Below are 18,385 nucleotides of genomic sequence, written 5' to 3' on the forward strand. Positions count from 1 at the left end.
TATGCAACAATATTATAAAGCAGAACTGCATATCAGATAAAATGACGTTTCGCTGTTCATCGATTTTTTTGTGAGAGACAGTTCAAGTGTACGGACAGTGCAAGTAATATAATAAATTTTCCTTACGTGTTTACTTTGCTTTGTGCACACATGACAGACAATATCTTCTGGCAATGCAACACTTTTTTTTCACTAGATTTCGTTTTAAAAATATTTAATTTATTTTGTGCCATTTTACATTCAGATCACTACTTTACTTCACTTGTAAATAGTAAACTCAAATAAACACATTTTCTCTTCTGTCGGGAATATTGGTTGTTACATTAGTTGATGTTAACTGTTGCGCTCTCATGAGCCATCATGTTCACTACATGTCCTTCTGACAAAACATTTCGTAGTCGCCAGTCTTCCCTGTATCAATTTTATGAAAACAAACTATTTTATTACTTTTCAGTAATAAAAACAAGCTAGGTTTCAAATCACGGCAGAAATTTTATTAACGGGTCTCATCTTTTTGAGGCATCTTCAGGATTTGTTTCCAAACAACTCTGAAGATGACTCAAAAAGGCGAAACCTGTTAATAAGGCTTCTGCTGTTATTTGCAGACTGAACTGTTTTGAAAATATATCACCAAGGTTACCGTACCATAGCCACGGAGATGATGGATTTATATTTTTTATTACTGTAATTTTGATATCCTGAAATGGGAGAACATTATTGTGTGACATCTGAACATCCTTTTGCAGTGGTAATCATGTATCATAAGTTTGAAATTGGTGGACACTTGTTCACAGAGTATACAAATTACACACAGATCTTAGGTTATGTAACACAGAATTTTTTGATTAATTTAATCAGTTAAGATTATACTACCAGTATCAACCCTGCTCACTGAACCTAGGCTAAAACACAAATTTAAGATTAATTTTATGTGGAGAACAGATTCTTAGTACAAGACTTTTGGTCAGGTGAATACAGGGTCATAAATACAATATCAAACAGGGGTAATGCAAGAGTAGGTTTAATAATGAATAAAAAATAGTAGTGTGGGTAAGCTACTACATGGAGCATAGTGAACGCATTATTGTGGCCAAAATAAACACGAAGCCCACGCCTACTACAGTAGTATAAGTTTACATGGCAACTAGCTCTGCAGATGATGAAGAAATTCATGAAATGTATTCAGGTAGTGAAGGGAGACGAAATTTTAATAGTCATGGGTGACTGGAATTCGAGAGTAGGAAAAGGGAGAGAAGGAAATATAGTGGGTGACTATGGATTGGGGGTAAGAAATGAAAGAGGAAGCAGCCTGGTAGAGTTCTGCACAGAGCATAACTTATCATATATAACACTTGGTTCAAGAATCATAAAAGAAGGTTGTATACATGGAAGAATCCTGGAGATAGTAGAAGGTATCAGATAGATTATATAATTGTAAGACAGAGATTTAGAAACCAGGTTTTAAATTGTAAGACATTTCCAGGGGCAGATGTGGACTCTGACCACAATCTATTGGTTATGAACTGTAGATTAAAACTGAAGAAACTGCAAAAAGGTGGGAATTTAAGGAGATGGGACCTGGATAAACTGACTAAACCAGAGGTTGTACAGAGTTTCAGGGAGAGCATAATGGAACAATTGACAGGAATAGGGGAAAGAAGTACAGTAGAAGAAGAATGGGTAGCTCTGAGGGATGAAGCAGTGAAGGCAGCAGAGGGTCAAGTAGACAAAAAGACGAAGGCTAGTAGAAATCCTTGGGTAACAGAAGAAATATTGAATTTAATTGATGAAAGGAGAAAAAATAAAAATGCAGTAAATGAAGCAGGCAAAAAGAAATACAAACGTCTCAAAAATGAGATCGACAGCAAGTGAAAAATGGCTAAGCAGGGATGGCTAGAGGACAAATGTAAGGATGTAGAGGCTTATCTCACTAGGGGTAAGATAGATACTGTCTACAGGAAAATTAAAGAGACCTTTCGAGAAAAGAGAGCCACTTGTATGAATATCAAGAGCTGAGATGGAAACCCATCTCTAAGCAAAGAAGGGAAAGCAGAAAGGTGGAAGGAGTATATAGAGGGTCTATACAAGGGCGATGTACTTGAGAACAATATTATGGAAATGGAAGAGGATGTAGATGAAGATGAAGTGGGAGATACGATACTGCGTGAAGAGTTTGACAGAGCACTGAAAGACCTGAGTCGAAACAATGCCCCGGAAGTAGACAACTTTCTATTAGAACTACTGATGGCCTTGGGAGAGCCAGTCCTGACAAAACTCTACCATCTGGTGAGCAAGATGTATGAGACAGGCGAAATACCCTCAGACTTCAAGAAGAATATAATAATTCCAATCCCAAAGAAAGCTGGTGTTGACATATGTGAAAATTATCGAACTATCAGTTTAATAAGTCACAGCTGCAAAATACTAACGCGAATTCTTTACAATCGAATGGAAAACTGGTAGAAGCCGACCTCGGAGAAGATCAGTTTGGATTCCGTAGAAATACTGGAACACGTGAGGCAATACAGACCTTACTACTTACCTAAGAAGAAAGATTAAGGAAAGGCAAACCTACGTTTCTAGCATTTGTAGACTTAGAGAAAGCTTTTGACAATGTTGACTGGAATACTCTCTTTCAAATTCTAAAGGTGGCTGGGGTAAAATACAGGGAGCGAAAGGCTATTTACAATTTGTACAGAAACCATATGGCAGTTATAAGAGTCGAGGGGCATGAAAGGGAAGCGGTGGTTGGGAAGGGAGTGAGACAGGGTTGTAGCCTGTCCCCGATGTTATTCAGACTGTATACAGAGCAAGTAGTGAAGGAAACGGAAGAAAATTTCGGAGTAGGTATTAAAATGCATGGAGAAGAGATAAAAACTTCAAGGTTCGCCGATGACATTGTAATTCTGTCAGAGACACCAAAGGACTTGGAAGAGCAGTTGAACGGAATGGACAGTGTCTTGAAAAGAGGATATAAGATGAACATCAACAAAAGCAAAACGAGGATAATGGAATGTGGTCAAATTAAGTCGGGTGATGCTGAGGGAATTAGATTACGAAATGAGACACTGAAAGTAGTAAAGGAGTTTTACTATTTGGGGAGCAAAATAACTGATGATGGTCACAGTAGAGAAGATATAGAATGTAGACTGGCAATGGCAAGGAAAGCGTTTCTGAAGAAGAGAAATTTGTTAACATCGAGTATAGATTTAAGTGTCAGGAAGTCATCTCTGAAAGTCATGGAGTGTAGCCATGTATGGAAGTGAAAGGTGGACGGTAAATAGTTTGGACAAAAAGAGAATAGAAGCTTTCGAAATGTGGTGCTACAGAAGAATGCTGAAGATTAGATGGGTAGATCACATAACTAATGAGGAAGTATTTAACAGAATTGGGAAGAAGAGGGGTTTGTGGAACAACTTGACAAAAAGAAGGGACCGGTTAGTAGGACATGTTCTGAGGCATCAAGGGATCACAAATTTAGCATTGGAGGGCAGCTTGGAGGGTAAAAATCGTAGAGGGAGACCAAGAGATGAATACACTAAGCAGATTCAGTAGGATGTAGGTTGCAGTAAGTACTGGGATATGAAGAAGCTTGCTCAGGATAAGGTAGTATGGAGAGCTGCATCAAACCAGTCTCAGGACTGAAGACCACAACAATTATATTATAGTATTGTATTATGATTCCACTAACACATTTTATGTATGCACGCGTTTGAAGTACCATATTTTCTTTACATGACAATGTTTAAGTTATCAAATAGCTCACATGAGGCTTTGTCATATTCTATATCCTGATGGAAGATTATTGGGAGCTGTTTTCTAATTCCAGAGAATCTTTGTATTAACTACTTTCTCAGATGCCTAAACAGCTGATGAGCGAGAATTGCAGTCTGAAAGGTTTTTTGTTCTCTTTGAAAGAGGGATGAAGGGATAATGTGACAGTCCTTTCAAATACCGCTATTTGATATTGTCTCGCTCTCTACCACTATTTCATGGTTGTTGTTGTGGGAGTACTGGACCAGTGTGCTTGTGAGAAAAGCTGATCATTTATGACTCTTGTACTGTGTACTACCACTGTGGTCCCGCGCTCATGTTGTCAGCAGAACTAAATCAGTGAATCTCATTACCACAGGAACACCTCCCCTGGGGGATGAGCAGTTTTCATTTAAGTGAAGCTGCTGCCTGCTCCATGTTATTGTTGACAGAGCTATTTTCCTGGCCTAGCTGTGCGCAGGGGGCACCGTGCCGCCTCGTCCATCCCTAAAGAATAAATGAGTTTGACATTTTTACCTTTTCCGCATAGACATCAAAAGCCAAGACGCTGCGGCACCCACTGTCAGCGTAAGAATGACGGTTGCTATCAAACCACGTTTTGATTATCCAATTATTCTGAGTCGCCCTACCATCAAGCTTGGCACAACATCTACATCTGTTTGGCTACTCTGAAAATCACACTTAAGTGCCTGGCAGAGAATTCATCTAACCACATTCACAAAAATTCTCTATTTTTCCACTCTCGAGCAGCACACGGAAAACATGAACACCTATACCTTTCCGTTCGAGCTTTGATTTGCATTATTTTATAATGATGGTCGTTTCCCCTATGTGGGTCGCCATCAACAAAATATTTTAACATTCGGAGAAGAAAGTTGATTACTGAAATTTCTTAAGATGTCGCCGCAACGACAGACCCCTTTGTTTCAATGATGTCCACCCCAAGTCCTGTATCCTGTCCGTGATACTCTCTCCTCTATATCTCAATTATACAAAATGTTAAGCCCTTCTTTGAACTTTTTCGATGTTCTCCGTTAATTTTGTCTGGTAATGATCCCAGACCACGCAGCAATACTCCTCAAGAGGACGGACAAGCGTAGTTTAGGCAGTGTTTTTAGCAGATCCGTTGTATCTTCTAAGTATTCTACAACAAAACGTAGACATTGGTTCGCCTCCCCCAAAACATTTTACATATGTTCTTTCCTATTTAAATTGTTCGTAATTGTAATTCGTAAGAATTTTGTTTAATTTACGGCCTTTAGATTTGATTAATTTATTGCGTAACTGATGTTGAACGGATTCCTTTTAGCATCCATGTCGATGTCATCACACTTTTCGTTATTTTGGGGCAGTTTGCCAATTTTCGCACTATACAGATATGTATTCTAAATCATTTTGCTATTGGTTTTGATCATCTGATGAGTTTACTAGACGATAAACGATAGCATCATCAGCAAACAAGATAAGAAGGCTGCACAGATTGTCTCCTAAATCGTTTATATAGATACGAAACAACAAAATGGTTCAAATGGTTCTGAGCACTATGGGACTCAACTGCTGAGGTCATTAGTCCCCTAGAACTTAGAACTAGTTAAACCTAACTAACCTAAGGACATCACGAACATCCATGCCCGAGGCAGGATTCGAACCTGCGACCGTAGCGGTCTTGCGGTTCCAGACTGCAGCGCCTTTAACCGCACGGCCACTTCGGCCGGCACGAAACAACAGAGGGACTTTAACACTACCTTGGGGAACGCCAGAAATCACCTCCGTTTTGATCTAAGACTTACCGTCGATTACAGTACTACGGACCGTGACCTCTCCGACAGGAAATCACGAATCCAGTCGTATAACAGTGACCGTATTCTATAAGCACGCAATTTAACTACAAACCACTTGTGAAGGTTCTGGAAATACAGAAATATGGAAACAAATTTGAAATTGTTTGTCTATAGCACTCAGTACTTCGTGTGAGTAAAGAAAAAAGAACGAGCGTTGTACTTGTTCGTCTTGCATGACCAAAGATTTGTTTTATAGCGCGAGTTGCACTTGTGCTCCTTGAGTTGGATGTGGGACTTTTCAGATGCAACTTTCGAGGTGGATTCTTGTATCATAGCCAGTGATGATTCCTTTAAAAATATTTCGCCTCTGTAAGACTTTGATCCTACAGCTACTTAGCGATTCTCATCCAACTGCACTTACGACCTACATTGAATTGGTTTGGGAACCATCTTGCTGAAAATTTCCGGATGATGAGTCTATTTTGGACAATGTCACACGAAGAACCGTGACTTACGTGCATTGAGATTACCACTTCGTCAGCAACTCATACTACTGAGCGAGGTGGCGCAGTGATTACCAAACTGGACTCGCATTCTGGAGGACGACGGTACAAACCCGCGCCCAGCCATCCTAATTTAGGTTTTCCGTGATTTCCCTAAAACGCTTCAGGAAAATTCCGGGATGGTTCCTTTCAAAGGGCTTGGCCGACTTCCTTCCCCATCCTCACCATATCCGATGGGGTCGATGACCTCGCTGTTTGGTCCCTTCCTCCAGATCAATCAACCAACCCCTAGTCGATTATTCAGAATCAGATCATGAGACTTGCTCAACGTTGTCATCAGTGGGGGATGTCATTGGATGTCATTCTCTTCCTGCGCCAGTCACTGTTATTCTATCGCTTTTGAGTAGTTCAAACTGGTGGTAAACACTTTGTCCTTACATTGCGCTTAAAGTATTCTATGAATTTCAGCTCCTTGTATAACTTCTCCCAAAGACAATAATGCCATTTAGCGACTGGCAAGCTCTGTAGGTTACTAGAATGGAAGCGCGTACAATAATTGACTTACAGTGTATCTCTTAGCCTAAGTTGTGGAAGAGTTACTATCATGTATCTCAACTTCAATTTATAACTTTAAAAGAGTTGGGACAGATGATTCGTCCAGTTACGTGCCCGGCAATCTGTTCATTTAAAATGGTATTGATTTGTAACTAAGATTGAAATTCAGAAATAATAAAAATTTATTACGTCAATAGAAATACACAATGTCTTTCAGGTACAAAAACACATGTAATAAACACAAAACTACTCGTTAAATGACTTGGCCATTTGGAAATGTGCCTGTCGTGTGTAATGAACCTAAAAGAGATATTGAGTATCTTGGGAATCTGCTTGGTTACTTATAAATCACGCTTTCCACTCTTTCAGCTCAGCTCATTGTTTTTCTACAGTAATGGTTAAGCTTTTTTCCTTTTTCTTTTATCGTTAATTAGCATTAAGCTGATACTAGTACAGTGTTCACCAGATCACAGTTCATGTTCGACTACAGACGGTGTACAGTTATACTGTTCACTACGTGTAATCGCGTTTCAAAGAGCAGCAAATACTGCGAATCCATCGTAAAGCAGAAGTATCATTTTGAAAGGTTACTGAGGGTCTGATACAGAACACAAAAGAAAGTACTCTCAGCAAAGAATGGAAACTGTTTATTATATTCGACAGCTGCGGCATCTTTCATTGCAGCAACCCTCGACGCTCACTGGGCGCATCCAGTTGCTGGTGCAGCGATTCCGGGGGAAAGCCGCGCGGCTCTCCTACGATCTGTCTTTGGCGTCGTGTCTGGCACGGTCCGCAGCGGCCTGGGCCCTCATCTCGATGTTGAGTTCCTCCAGCGATCGGCCCTTCGTCTCCGGGATGAAGAAGACCGTGAAGAGGAGCGCCGTGGCGGCGCACGCCGCGAAGAACCAGAAGCAGACGTAGGTGCCCAGCGCGGAGCTCACCACCTGGAAGAGCTTGATGGTCGCCGAGGTGAGCACCGCGTTCCACACGGCGATGAACGAGATGGTCACGCTGCGCACCCCGTCCGGCACCAGCTCGTTGGCCACCACCCATATTAGCGCGTTGGCGCCGATGTTAAACAGCAGCTAGGAAAGATGCAAAGCGCTGTCAGGCTGCTGCACCAAAAGAGGCAGCTCGAGCGTCAGACGTAGAAATGGCGACGAAGGTCTTAAGACTTCTGCACAAACAGAACTTTTCGTCAAATCGCGTGTTAAGGACTTCTAGCGCAAAGTATCAAACAAGCTATAATGGAATCCACAATTTTAATCTTACTTGAATGTTAATTTTGGCAAGGATTTCAGCACGTATCTCCGTTGTGGAGAAAACCAGACACTATAGCTAACCCATTTTCTGAACTCTTTTCTTGATTTCATATTCTAAAAAGGATAGGAATTTCCACGCAAATAGGACTCATTTTTAATGGAGATACAGGATAGCAGTTATTGAAGTACACTACTGGCCATTAAAATTGCTACAGCACGAAGATGACGGGCTACAGACACGAAATTTAACCGACAGGAAGAAGATGCTGTGATATGCAAATGATTAGCTTCTCAGAGCATTCACACAAGGTTGGCGCCGGTGGCGACACCTACAACGTGCTGACATGAGGAAAGTTTCCAACCGATTTCTCATACACAAACAGCAGTTGACCGACGTTGCCTGGTGAAACGTTGTTGTGATGCCTCGTGTAAGGAGGAGAAATACATACCATCACGTTTCCGACTTTCATAAAGGTCGGATTGTAGCCTATCGCGATTGCGGTTGATCGTATCGCGACATTGCTGCTCGCATTGGTCGAGATCCAATGATAATTAGCAGAATATGGAATCGGTGGGTTCAGGAAGGTAATACGGAACACCGTGCTGGATCCCAACGGCCTCGTATCACTAGCAGTCGAGATAACAGGCATCTTATCCACATGGCTGTAACGGATGGTGCAGTCACGTCTCGATCCCTGAGTCAAAAGATGGGGACGTTTGCAACATATCATCTGCACGAACAGTTCGAAGACGTTTGCAGCAGCATGGACTATCAGCTTGGACACCATGGCTGCGGTTACCCTTGACGCTGCATCAGTGATAGGAGCGCCTGCGATGGTGTACTCAACGACAAACCTGGGTGCACGAATGGCAAAACGTCATTTTTTCGGATTAATCCAGGTTCTGTTTACAGCATCATGATGGTCGCATCCATGTTTGGCGACATCGCGGTGAATGCACATTGGAAGGGTGTATTCGTCATCGCCATACTGGCGTATCAACCGGCGTGATGGTATGGGGTGCCATTGGTTACACGTCTCGGTCACCTCTTGTTCGTACCGTCGGCACTTTGAACAGTGGACGGTACATTTCAGACGTGTTACGCCCGTGGCACTACCCTTCATTCGATCCCTGCGAAACCCTACATTTCAGCAGGATAACGCACCACCGCATGTTGCAGGTTCTATACATTCCTTTCTGGATACAGAAAATGTTCGACTGCTGCCCTGGCCAGCACATTCTCCAGATCTCTCACCAATTGAAAACCTCTGGTCAATGGGGGACGAGCAACTGGCTCGTCACAATACGCCAGTCACTACTTTTGATGAACTGTGGTATCGAGTTGACGCTCCATAGGCAGCTGTACATGTAAACGTCATCCAAGCTCTGTTTGACTCAATGCCCAGGCGTATGAAGGCCGTTATTACGGCCAGTGGTGGTGGTTCTGGGTACTACTTTCTCACGATCTATGCACCCAAACTGCGTGAAAATCTAATCACATGTCAGTTCTAGTATAATATATTTGTCCAATGAATACCCGTTTACTATCTGCATTTCTTCTTGGTGTAGCAATTTTAATGGACAGTAGTGTATATGAAATGAAATCGTCATAACTTCTGAACGGTTTGTGTTACGAAGTTCAAACTGGACGGTAGGCCGCGCGGCATGGTTGGAATTAGGATGCGCATGCATGCATGGTTTAGCGACGAAGCCCACTTTCATTTGGATGGCTTCGTAATAAGTAAAACTGGTACATTTCGGCCGCTGAGAAACCGTATTTCGCGATCGAGAAGTCTCTTCACCCTCAACAGGTGAGTGTGTGGTGTGCAATTTCCGATCACGGAATAAACGGGGCGATATTCCTTGATGGCACAGTGACTATCGAATGGTACTTGAAGGTTTGGGAAGGTGATTTCAGCCCCATTACCCAAAGTGACCTGATTTCCACAACAGAAGACGGAGCTCGAAACAATCGAAGCAGGAGAGTGTTTGATGTCCTGCAGGAGCACCCCGCGGAGCGCATTCTTGCTCTGTGGTATCCAGAGGCCACTGGCGTGGGCCTCTGGGGCACCCAGAGGCTACTGGGATGGGACTAGACTGGCCGCCATATTCTTCTGATCTGAACACATGGGATCCCTTTTTGCGGGGCTATATTTAAAGATAAGGGGTACAGCAATAAACCCAAATCCACTGCTGAACTGAAAACGGCCATTCAGGAGCTCATCGACAGCATGGGTGTTCCGAAACTACAGCGAGTCATGCAGAATTTCACTATTCGTCTGGGCCACATAATCGCCAATGAAGGTACGCATACCGAACCTGTCATAACCTAAATCCGAATATCTGTAGTGACATGTTGAATAAAGTGTGCGAAAGCCGTAGTCTGTAACTAATTTACGTTTTTTCTCGTATAGTTCAATAATCCTGTACCTAGTATTAAAAGAAAGCACTGTCTTTGTGTATCTTGTGGAAGTGTGACAGGACTGGTACCATTCACGATATGCGTAGTGATTTAGTAACAAAGGGCGGAAATGGCAGAAGACAGTGGCTCAAAACGAACGCAGTTGTAATGAGTGTAATGTATAGGACCCAGGTTTTGCTCCTTTTACTGACAAGGACTAATACATGGTAGAAGGACTGCAACTAGAAGACAGTTGCATGATGCTTATTGAGGAGCTACTTGAGGAAAAACTAGCGTCTCCAATATCTGGGAAGCTGACTACCTGGAGATGGGTGTGCTGAGCACATTTCCTTCCGCATCTTACAGTAGGTTATTGGTAGATGCTGGCAGAAAGGTACATCGCCCCTGAATAGCTCATGGGGTACAGAAAGTGGAAATGTACGCCCTCTACGTGTCCTCATGGGCAGAAGGAAAAGGCGTGTCGTGTAACTGGAAAATTCCATCCAGCCATTGACTGAAATACGTTGTCTAGCCGCCTCTTCCCTCTAATGCGAGATGTGGCTGGAACAGTGATCATCTTCCATTCATATGATCCTTGGTACCGACATGACGTACTTTATTGCCGAAACGTTAGCATAGGAGAGAAATTCGTCGCGGTCCGCGTCAGTCAGAAGACTGATGACTCAAAAACCCAATCTCCCCACTGAGAGCGAAAGACCAGATGGCGAATATACTTCAGCGGACAGTGAGTCTCCACCATGAGCAACGTCGAAGAAGACTGTACAGCTATTTCAGGATGGGCAGCAGATTTGTGACGTGACTGTACGCTCGCTAGTGGGTGAAACTTCACATAAATAAATAAACAAATGCAATATAGGTGTGCAGGTAATAACGTTTCTAACCATGTTCACACAAAATCAAGTGGTTGAAATGGCTCTGACCACTATGTGACATAACTTCTGAGGTCATCAGCTCCCTAGAACTTAGAACTACTTACAGCTAACTAACCTAAGGACATCACACACATCCATGCCCGAGGCAGGATTCGAACCTGCGACCGTAGTGGTCGCTCGGTTCCAAACTCTAACGCCTAGAACTGCTCGGCCACTCCGGCCGGCTTCACACAAAAGCACTGGAAATTAACAGTTGTAGAAAGATCGTTTTTCCAAACATATACAACCTTCAACGACTGTACATGTGTACGAAAAACATAACCACAATGAAATATGTAAAGAAGCTACTAACAAATAAGCCTCATATTAAATTATATTGAGTGATTGGAATATACAGGCCAAAACAAGACAAAAGTGAGTACCAGTACAGACAACTACGTTATGCGAAGAAAATAGCTAGTGAATGCGATGAAAAAGCATCGGGTAGGGGGAGGGAGGAGAGTTGCAGATTCTGTTCAACTCCAAATACCAGTGTAATTTGTATGATTTCCTTCAATTTGTTTGACAAATTATACGTAGCTCAATCATGAAGGACTGCAGCTAACAGACTTACTGAACGTACAAGTCTGCTCACCATGATCGGAATGAATGTCATTCTAATGATGTCAAATGTGCTTCTCTCCACAGAGAAGGAAAAAAAACTAACATTACTTGAAATTCTGGCTATCATTAAACACCAATCACATAATCCTGACTTAATCCTTAATTATCATATACAGTTCCCTTATTCACACTTGCTAAACTAGCAATGGTCAGTTAATATTTGCTCACTATGAGGTAATATGCTTGTTGTAAACACTATAACTGTTACCCATCTATATTACATTAACTCCCTCCTCCCCTCTGTCATCCCCCCCCCCCCCCCCAATTTTTTGCCTGTTCATGATATTCTGCAGTTGCTTTGGCCATATAACATTATAGTCTGTGACAGTACACAACTGTGTCCTGTTTTGGCCGGTATATTATACTTTTATTTACTAAATATAATGTACTGTAAGGTTTTGTTCACAGCTTCTTTGTACACTACCATAAAAAAATTAGTACACCCTTTTAGAGGTTTAAAATTCATTGAAGCTTTATTGTTGCACCAGTGCATATGGAGTACAGGAAATGATTAAATTTTCAGATCAATAGCACGAGTTACAAGGCATCGACTAATGCTGAAACACCAATATTAGTATGTGGTGTAGCCTTCACAGGCGGCAATGAGGCGCTTACTCTAGCATTCTTTCGATCGCACGCATGGCGAATATTGTCCTAGGATACGTTATGCTACACCTGCTCGACCTGTACACAAAGTTCTGTAAGAGTTGTTGGTTGAAGAGTCGCAAGAGTCTTCTCATCCCATCACATCCCACTTGTGCTCGACTGGAAACAAGTTCTAGAAATCGTGCTGGCCAGGGAAGCGGCTGCACGTCTTGCAGAGCACGTTGAGTTTCACAGGCAGTGTTTGGGCGAGCATTACTCTGTTGGAACATTACACCACCTTCCAGTCGCAAGAACGGCAAAAGAACAGGTCTAACAACATTCTGCACGTACCGAGCACTAGTCAGCATCCCCTCCAGAAACACCAAATGTGAACGAAGTTGTAGCCTGGGGTGGGGCCAGTATGCCTCGGATGAATGCATTCTACGAGACAGCACTCGCCAGGTCAACATCGTACGAGCAAACGGCCGTCACTTGCGTGCGGGCAGAATACGTTTTCATCGCTGAAGACCACCGCGTGCCATTCCATCTTCCGAGTTGTCCTCTGACGGCACCGGCCGAGCCAGTCGAGCCTTGCACGTCGATGCTGAGGCATGAGTGGAACACTGGCTAGAGGCATAAGCGCCCGCAGTCCCACTGCTAATAACCAGTTCACAACAGCTCATGTTGACACGTCTGGGCTCACAAGCCCTCATATCTGTGCTGTGGTAGTTGTGGGACATGTCACTGCTGCCCTTACGACTATCCTGCGTGGGCATCGGGAACCTCGTCTACACGTGTGAGACTGTTCATGTCACCGCTCATACCTACAAAATTGCACAGTTGACGCAGGACGTCCAACTTGTGTGCAATTGTGTCATTTCTCTGAAAGGACCATCCTGCCCTTCGGACGGCCGTTGGTTGTGGGAAGCATGACTGCGTCTCCGTAGCATGCTTGCTTCACACGTTTGCACACACTGAGCCTTCTGGCTGTGAACATTCCCTATTAAAGGGTAGACGTAAGGCGCTCTGGTAGCTATGCAACTACGCTGTTGGCGGATGACGTCGAAGCCATTACCAATATGTCTACTATCCCCCAGGTGGCATATGCCGTCATCGGATCATAATCGACATCCTCTTTCAAGGTGTACTAATTTTTGGGTATATGTCTTTGGAAAATCTGATGTTGTGTGGACTATCTACGGAGTTGTAACTTGTCTGAGGAGGTCCTACAAAGCTGAAATTTGATTTACATCTAACTATAAAATAAATAATACTGTAGAACGTCTTTTATGTATACTCCAGTTTATAATTAGTGTGTCGTAGTACTTAGGTAGTGTCTCTCCAGACCGATGCAAGTCGGAAGTATATTATGCTTACTGCAGCAGGAACGAGTATACAACCGTAGCAATGTTAATTGTGTCATTAGAAGGAAGTGCACTTCCCAGGAGTGGGGAAACGTACGAAAATTGTATTCAAAAGTATGGGTTTCCAACACAAAGCGCAATACGGACGTCAGGTACTGTTAGAGAAGCCGCATATTGTTACGCTTCGAAGCATATTCTGACACAACATTGTGGGAATAGACATTCATTCTATAATACGGATAGGCGCAACGTGGGTTAACGCTGGGGAAGTGCTGGATGGATGACACTCCAACCAACAGCGGTCATCACCTAACTTGATGACAAGCTAGATTAAGTGTGGTCCTTGCAGTCTCTTCCAGTGGTTTTGTTCATGACGTACTTTTAGTTTTTTGGTCCAAAAAGGCAGGTGATTACCATGTAGACATGTACCTCGCACGTTTTATTGAATGGTTCAGGAACATATCAAAATAGTTCCCTGCACCTACAGCAACTGTAATAGACAATGCTCCATTTTATTTAGTGATTTTGAACAGAGCCCCATCCAGAAGTGATTGCAAAGACGTTGGGGTAGAGTGGTTACTGGTGAAAAATGTTATTACTGATATCAATATGACGTAGTTTCTGTTATATTCGCTTGTTAAAAAAGAAGCCTACAATGCCAGTTATGTAGTAGACGAAATCGCCGTGGAGCAGCGTCAGACTACATAAGGTTGCCACCATATCACTGCCATTCCAACTCCACTGTGTTAGTATGGAGTGAGGAAGAAAAAAAGTTCTTTACAATAACAGAGGTGGAATGGCTTTGCTTGGAGCTCTTGCAACAGTGGAGGAAAAAGGTCGATCACGTCGAAAAACGTAATCCTCCAGAAAGAATAGACATTAAAGGTATCGTTAGTGACCACGAACAGCTAACAATTTGTCGTATTAATGACGATGAAGACGGTTTTGACGTTTCCGACAACAGTGACGATGGGGAGCTGGACAGAATTGCGCCATTGTCACCGTAAATTGGTGAGTCAAAAAGTACGAATATCGGTTATTCATTGCATCATTATCATTATAAGACGCTGAGCAAAAAGTTAAATCTCGGTTACTACGTGATTTGTAAACTATGTACCATATTGTTTCAAGATATCGATCATCATCAAATGCCTATTTTCGGTACATCTTTCTTCCATGATCGATATCAATTTCTTCGTTATGCTTATATTTACGTTATTACGCTGTTGTCTATTAGCTGTCATTGTTGTATTAACTAAAGTAACGAAGTCTTACATCACTGATTTTGTTCAATAGCTTACATTTATGAGATGTAACAGAAAACCGTATTGAATTTTGAAATTACAATGAAATCAGACCTTTAGCTGCTTACAGGCGTTGATAAATACCAACGGGGGCAGTTGAAAAATGTGTGCCCCGACTGGACCTCGAACCCGGGACCTCCTTTGATGTTTATCAACGCCTGTAAGCAGCTAAAGGTCCGATGTCACTAATTTCTATCTTAGAGAGCTGCAACATCGCCAATACCGTATTATCAGCTATATGTACAGAGGCTGCTGTTGCAACAACACTATTGTAGTACAGCCTACATAACATGACGTAATGCGAACTTCGCTGACGAAGATATAGTGTATTAGACTGGGGACACTTACGTGGAATGAAATTAGAGCTGTGAGAGGCAACCAGTAGAGGCTCTCCACGAGTTCATCGCTGCCATGCTCCTTGAGGTAGAAGTAGATGCCCTCAGCAATCATAAAAATCGAGCTGCCCGTGTAGGACAACATCAGCAGCGGTCGCCGACCGGTGCAGTCCACCAGCAGCGACGAACTTAGGGAGGAGATCGTCTGGATCGAGTTCACCACGATGGTCGACACGTCGGAGTCCAACGAGCTGCCGCTCCACAGGAAGATCTGCGTCGCGTACGCGCCTATGGCGGGGCTGCCGCAGAAGATGTTCAGCGTGGTGAGTGTGGCGACCACCTGCGGCAGTGGGAGAGGTCCTTGCCATTACCTCAGGAAACTTGCCAAAGCAACAGGGATTCTGATAGATAACATGTTACGAGGATCTGTGCTAAGTCTCTGGATTGATCAATATTGAGTGCTTCATCTCTAATCAATTGCTTGCGGCGCCGTCACGTTTTTCAAAATTGACGTCCAGTGACTAAACTGATGTAAGAGGGTTCGAGGATTAGCATCCCATAGATTTCTAGGGCGTTATTTTTCAAGGCAGCCCTTATGACTTGGCACAATATGGACGCCATGCCTCGTGAATGAGACTCTAACATCTTTATGAGCCAGTTACATCACTCTGTCTCAGTCAGTATACCTGCCTCTAAGGTAACATACATACAGGGTGTTACAAAGAGGTACGGCCAAACTTTCAGGAAACATTCCTCACACACAAAGAAAGAAAATATGTCATGTGGACATGTGTCCGGAAACGCTTACTTTCCATGTTAGAGCTCATTTTATTACTTATCTTCAAATCACATTAATCATGGAATGGAAACACACAGCAACAGAACGTACCAACGTGACTTCAAACACTTTGTTACAGGAAATGTTCAAAATGTCCTCCGTTAGCGAGGATACATGCATCCACCCTCCGTCGCATGGAATCCCTGATGCGCTCATGCAGGCCTGGAGAATGGCGTATTGTATCATAGCCGTCCACAATACGAGCACGAAGAGTCTCTACATGTGGTACCGGGGTTGCGTAGACAAGAGCTTTCAAATGCCCCCATAAATGAAAGTCGAGGTCAGAAGAGTGTGGAGGCCATGGAATTGGTCCGTCTCTACCATCCATCGGTCATCGAATCTGTTGTTTAGAAGCGTACGAACACTTCGACTGAAATGTGCAGGAGCTCCATCGTGCATGAACCACATGTTGTGTCGTACTTGTAAAGGCACGTGTTCTAGCAGCATAGGTAGAGTATCCCGTATGAAACCATGATAATGTGCTCCATTGAGCGTAGGTGGAAGAACGTGGGGCCCATTCAAGACATCACCAACAATGCCTGCCCAAACGTTCACAGAAAATCTGTGTCGATGACGTGATTGCACAATTGCGTGCGGATTCTCGTCAGCCCACACATGTTGATCGTGAAAATTTACAATTTGATCACGTTGGAATGAAGCCTCATCCGTAAAGAGAACATTTGCACTGAAATGAGGATTGACACATTGTTGGATGAACCATTCGCAGAAGTTTACCCGTGGAGGCCAACCAGCTGCTGATAGTGCCTGCACACGCTGTACATGGTACGGAAGCAACTGGTTCTCCCGTAGTACTCTCCATACAGTGACGTGGTCAACGTTAACTTGTACAGCAGCAACTTCTCTGACGCTGGCATTAGGGTTATCGTCAACTGCACGATGAATTGCCTCGTCCATTGCAGGTGTCCTCGTCGTTCTAGGTCTTCCCCAGTCGTGAGTCATATCCTGGAATGTTCCGTGCTCCCTAAGACGCCGATCAATTGCTTCGAACGTCTTCCTGTCGGGACACCTTCGTTCTGGAAATCTGTCTCGATACAAACGTACCGCGCCACGGCTATTGCCCCGTGCTAATCCATACATCAAATGGGCATCTGCCAACTCCGCATTTGTAAACATTGCACTGACTGCAAAACCACGTTCGTGATGAACACTAACCTGTTGATGCTACGTACTGACGTGCTTGATGCTAGTACTGTAGGGCAATGAGTCGCATGTCGACACAAGCACCGAAGTCAACATTACCTTCCTTCAATTGGGCCAACTCACGGTGAATTGAGGAAGTACAGTACATACTGACGAAACTAAAATGAACTATAACATGGAAATTAAGCGTTTCCGGACACATGTCCACATGACATCTATTCTTTATTTGTCTGTGAGGAATGTTTCCTGAAAGTTTGGCCGTACCTTTTTGTAACACCCTGTACACATCCATACTCTGCTAATGAGGCACACCATTATGATCATCTACCATACAGCAACCATTCTGAATGGAATGGATTTGACAAGTCTTTGGTAGGTTTATAGAACTACGTAGGACGTGATGTCTATGTAGAGATCACGGCATGGAGTTGGCCCCCTATAGAGTTCCAGATGTGTGCTATAAGATTCAAAGTAGCCGAATTTGGTGACCAAGCCATCAACGTGAGTTTACTATAGTGCTTCTTGAACCACTGTAGCATGGTTCTGGCCCCGTGACAAGGACAGTTATCCTGATGGAAGATGACATCACAGTCAAGAAAGACATGCGGCATGAAGGGATTCAGGTGGTCCCTAACACTGTCGAAGTACGCGACAACCTATGGTGCTTTAGTCAGAGGACAAGTCTCCGATCACGTTACGTGATGAGGTGTTGACCTCCAATATCCTGTCGTTTAAATATGGTTTCAACGTCGTTGTACAACTTTCCATAGATGCCGATGAGAGTGAGACGAGAACAGTCATCCAGCTTCGTATTTTGCCAGATAATGCTTCCTAGGCGCCAAATCATAACAATCTGGCAACTGCCCAAGTCGCTTGTGTCAGTAGATTTCCCCATTTGCGATCCGTACAGACGCCAGAATGATTCCCCTTTCGTCTACGCTCCATTTATATACTTTTCTTAGGGTA

At 43.3% G+C, this 18,385-nt stretch overlaps 1 protein-coding gene across 1 annotated transcript in view; it reads right to left on the reverse strand.

The window, feature by feature from the left end:
• Positions 1-7,368: 7,368 nt before the first annotated feature.
• LOC124795838 (facilitated trehalose transporter Tret1-like) overlaps positions 7,369-18,385 on the reverse strand; it is an 82,672-nt gene continuing 71,655 nt past the window's right edge. Inside the window, exons 4-5 of the mRNA XM_047259920.1 lie at positions 15,434-15,760; positions 7,369-7,698 (exon numbers count right to left, since the gene is read on the reverse strand). Of these exons, the coding sequence (XP_047115876.1) occupies positions 7,369-7,698; positions 15,434-15,760 (657 nt within the window). The remainder of the gene's footprint in view (positions 7,699-15,433; positions 15,761-18,385) is intronic.

This window comes from Schistocerca piceifrons, chromosome 4 (assembly GCF_021461385.2).
Source record: "Schistocerca piceifrons isolate TAMUIC-IGC-003096 chromosome 4, iqSchPice1.1, whole genome shotgun sequence".
NCBI lineage: Eukaryota > Metazoa > Arthropoda > Insecta > Orthoptera > Acrididae > Schistocerca > Schistocerca piceifrons.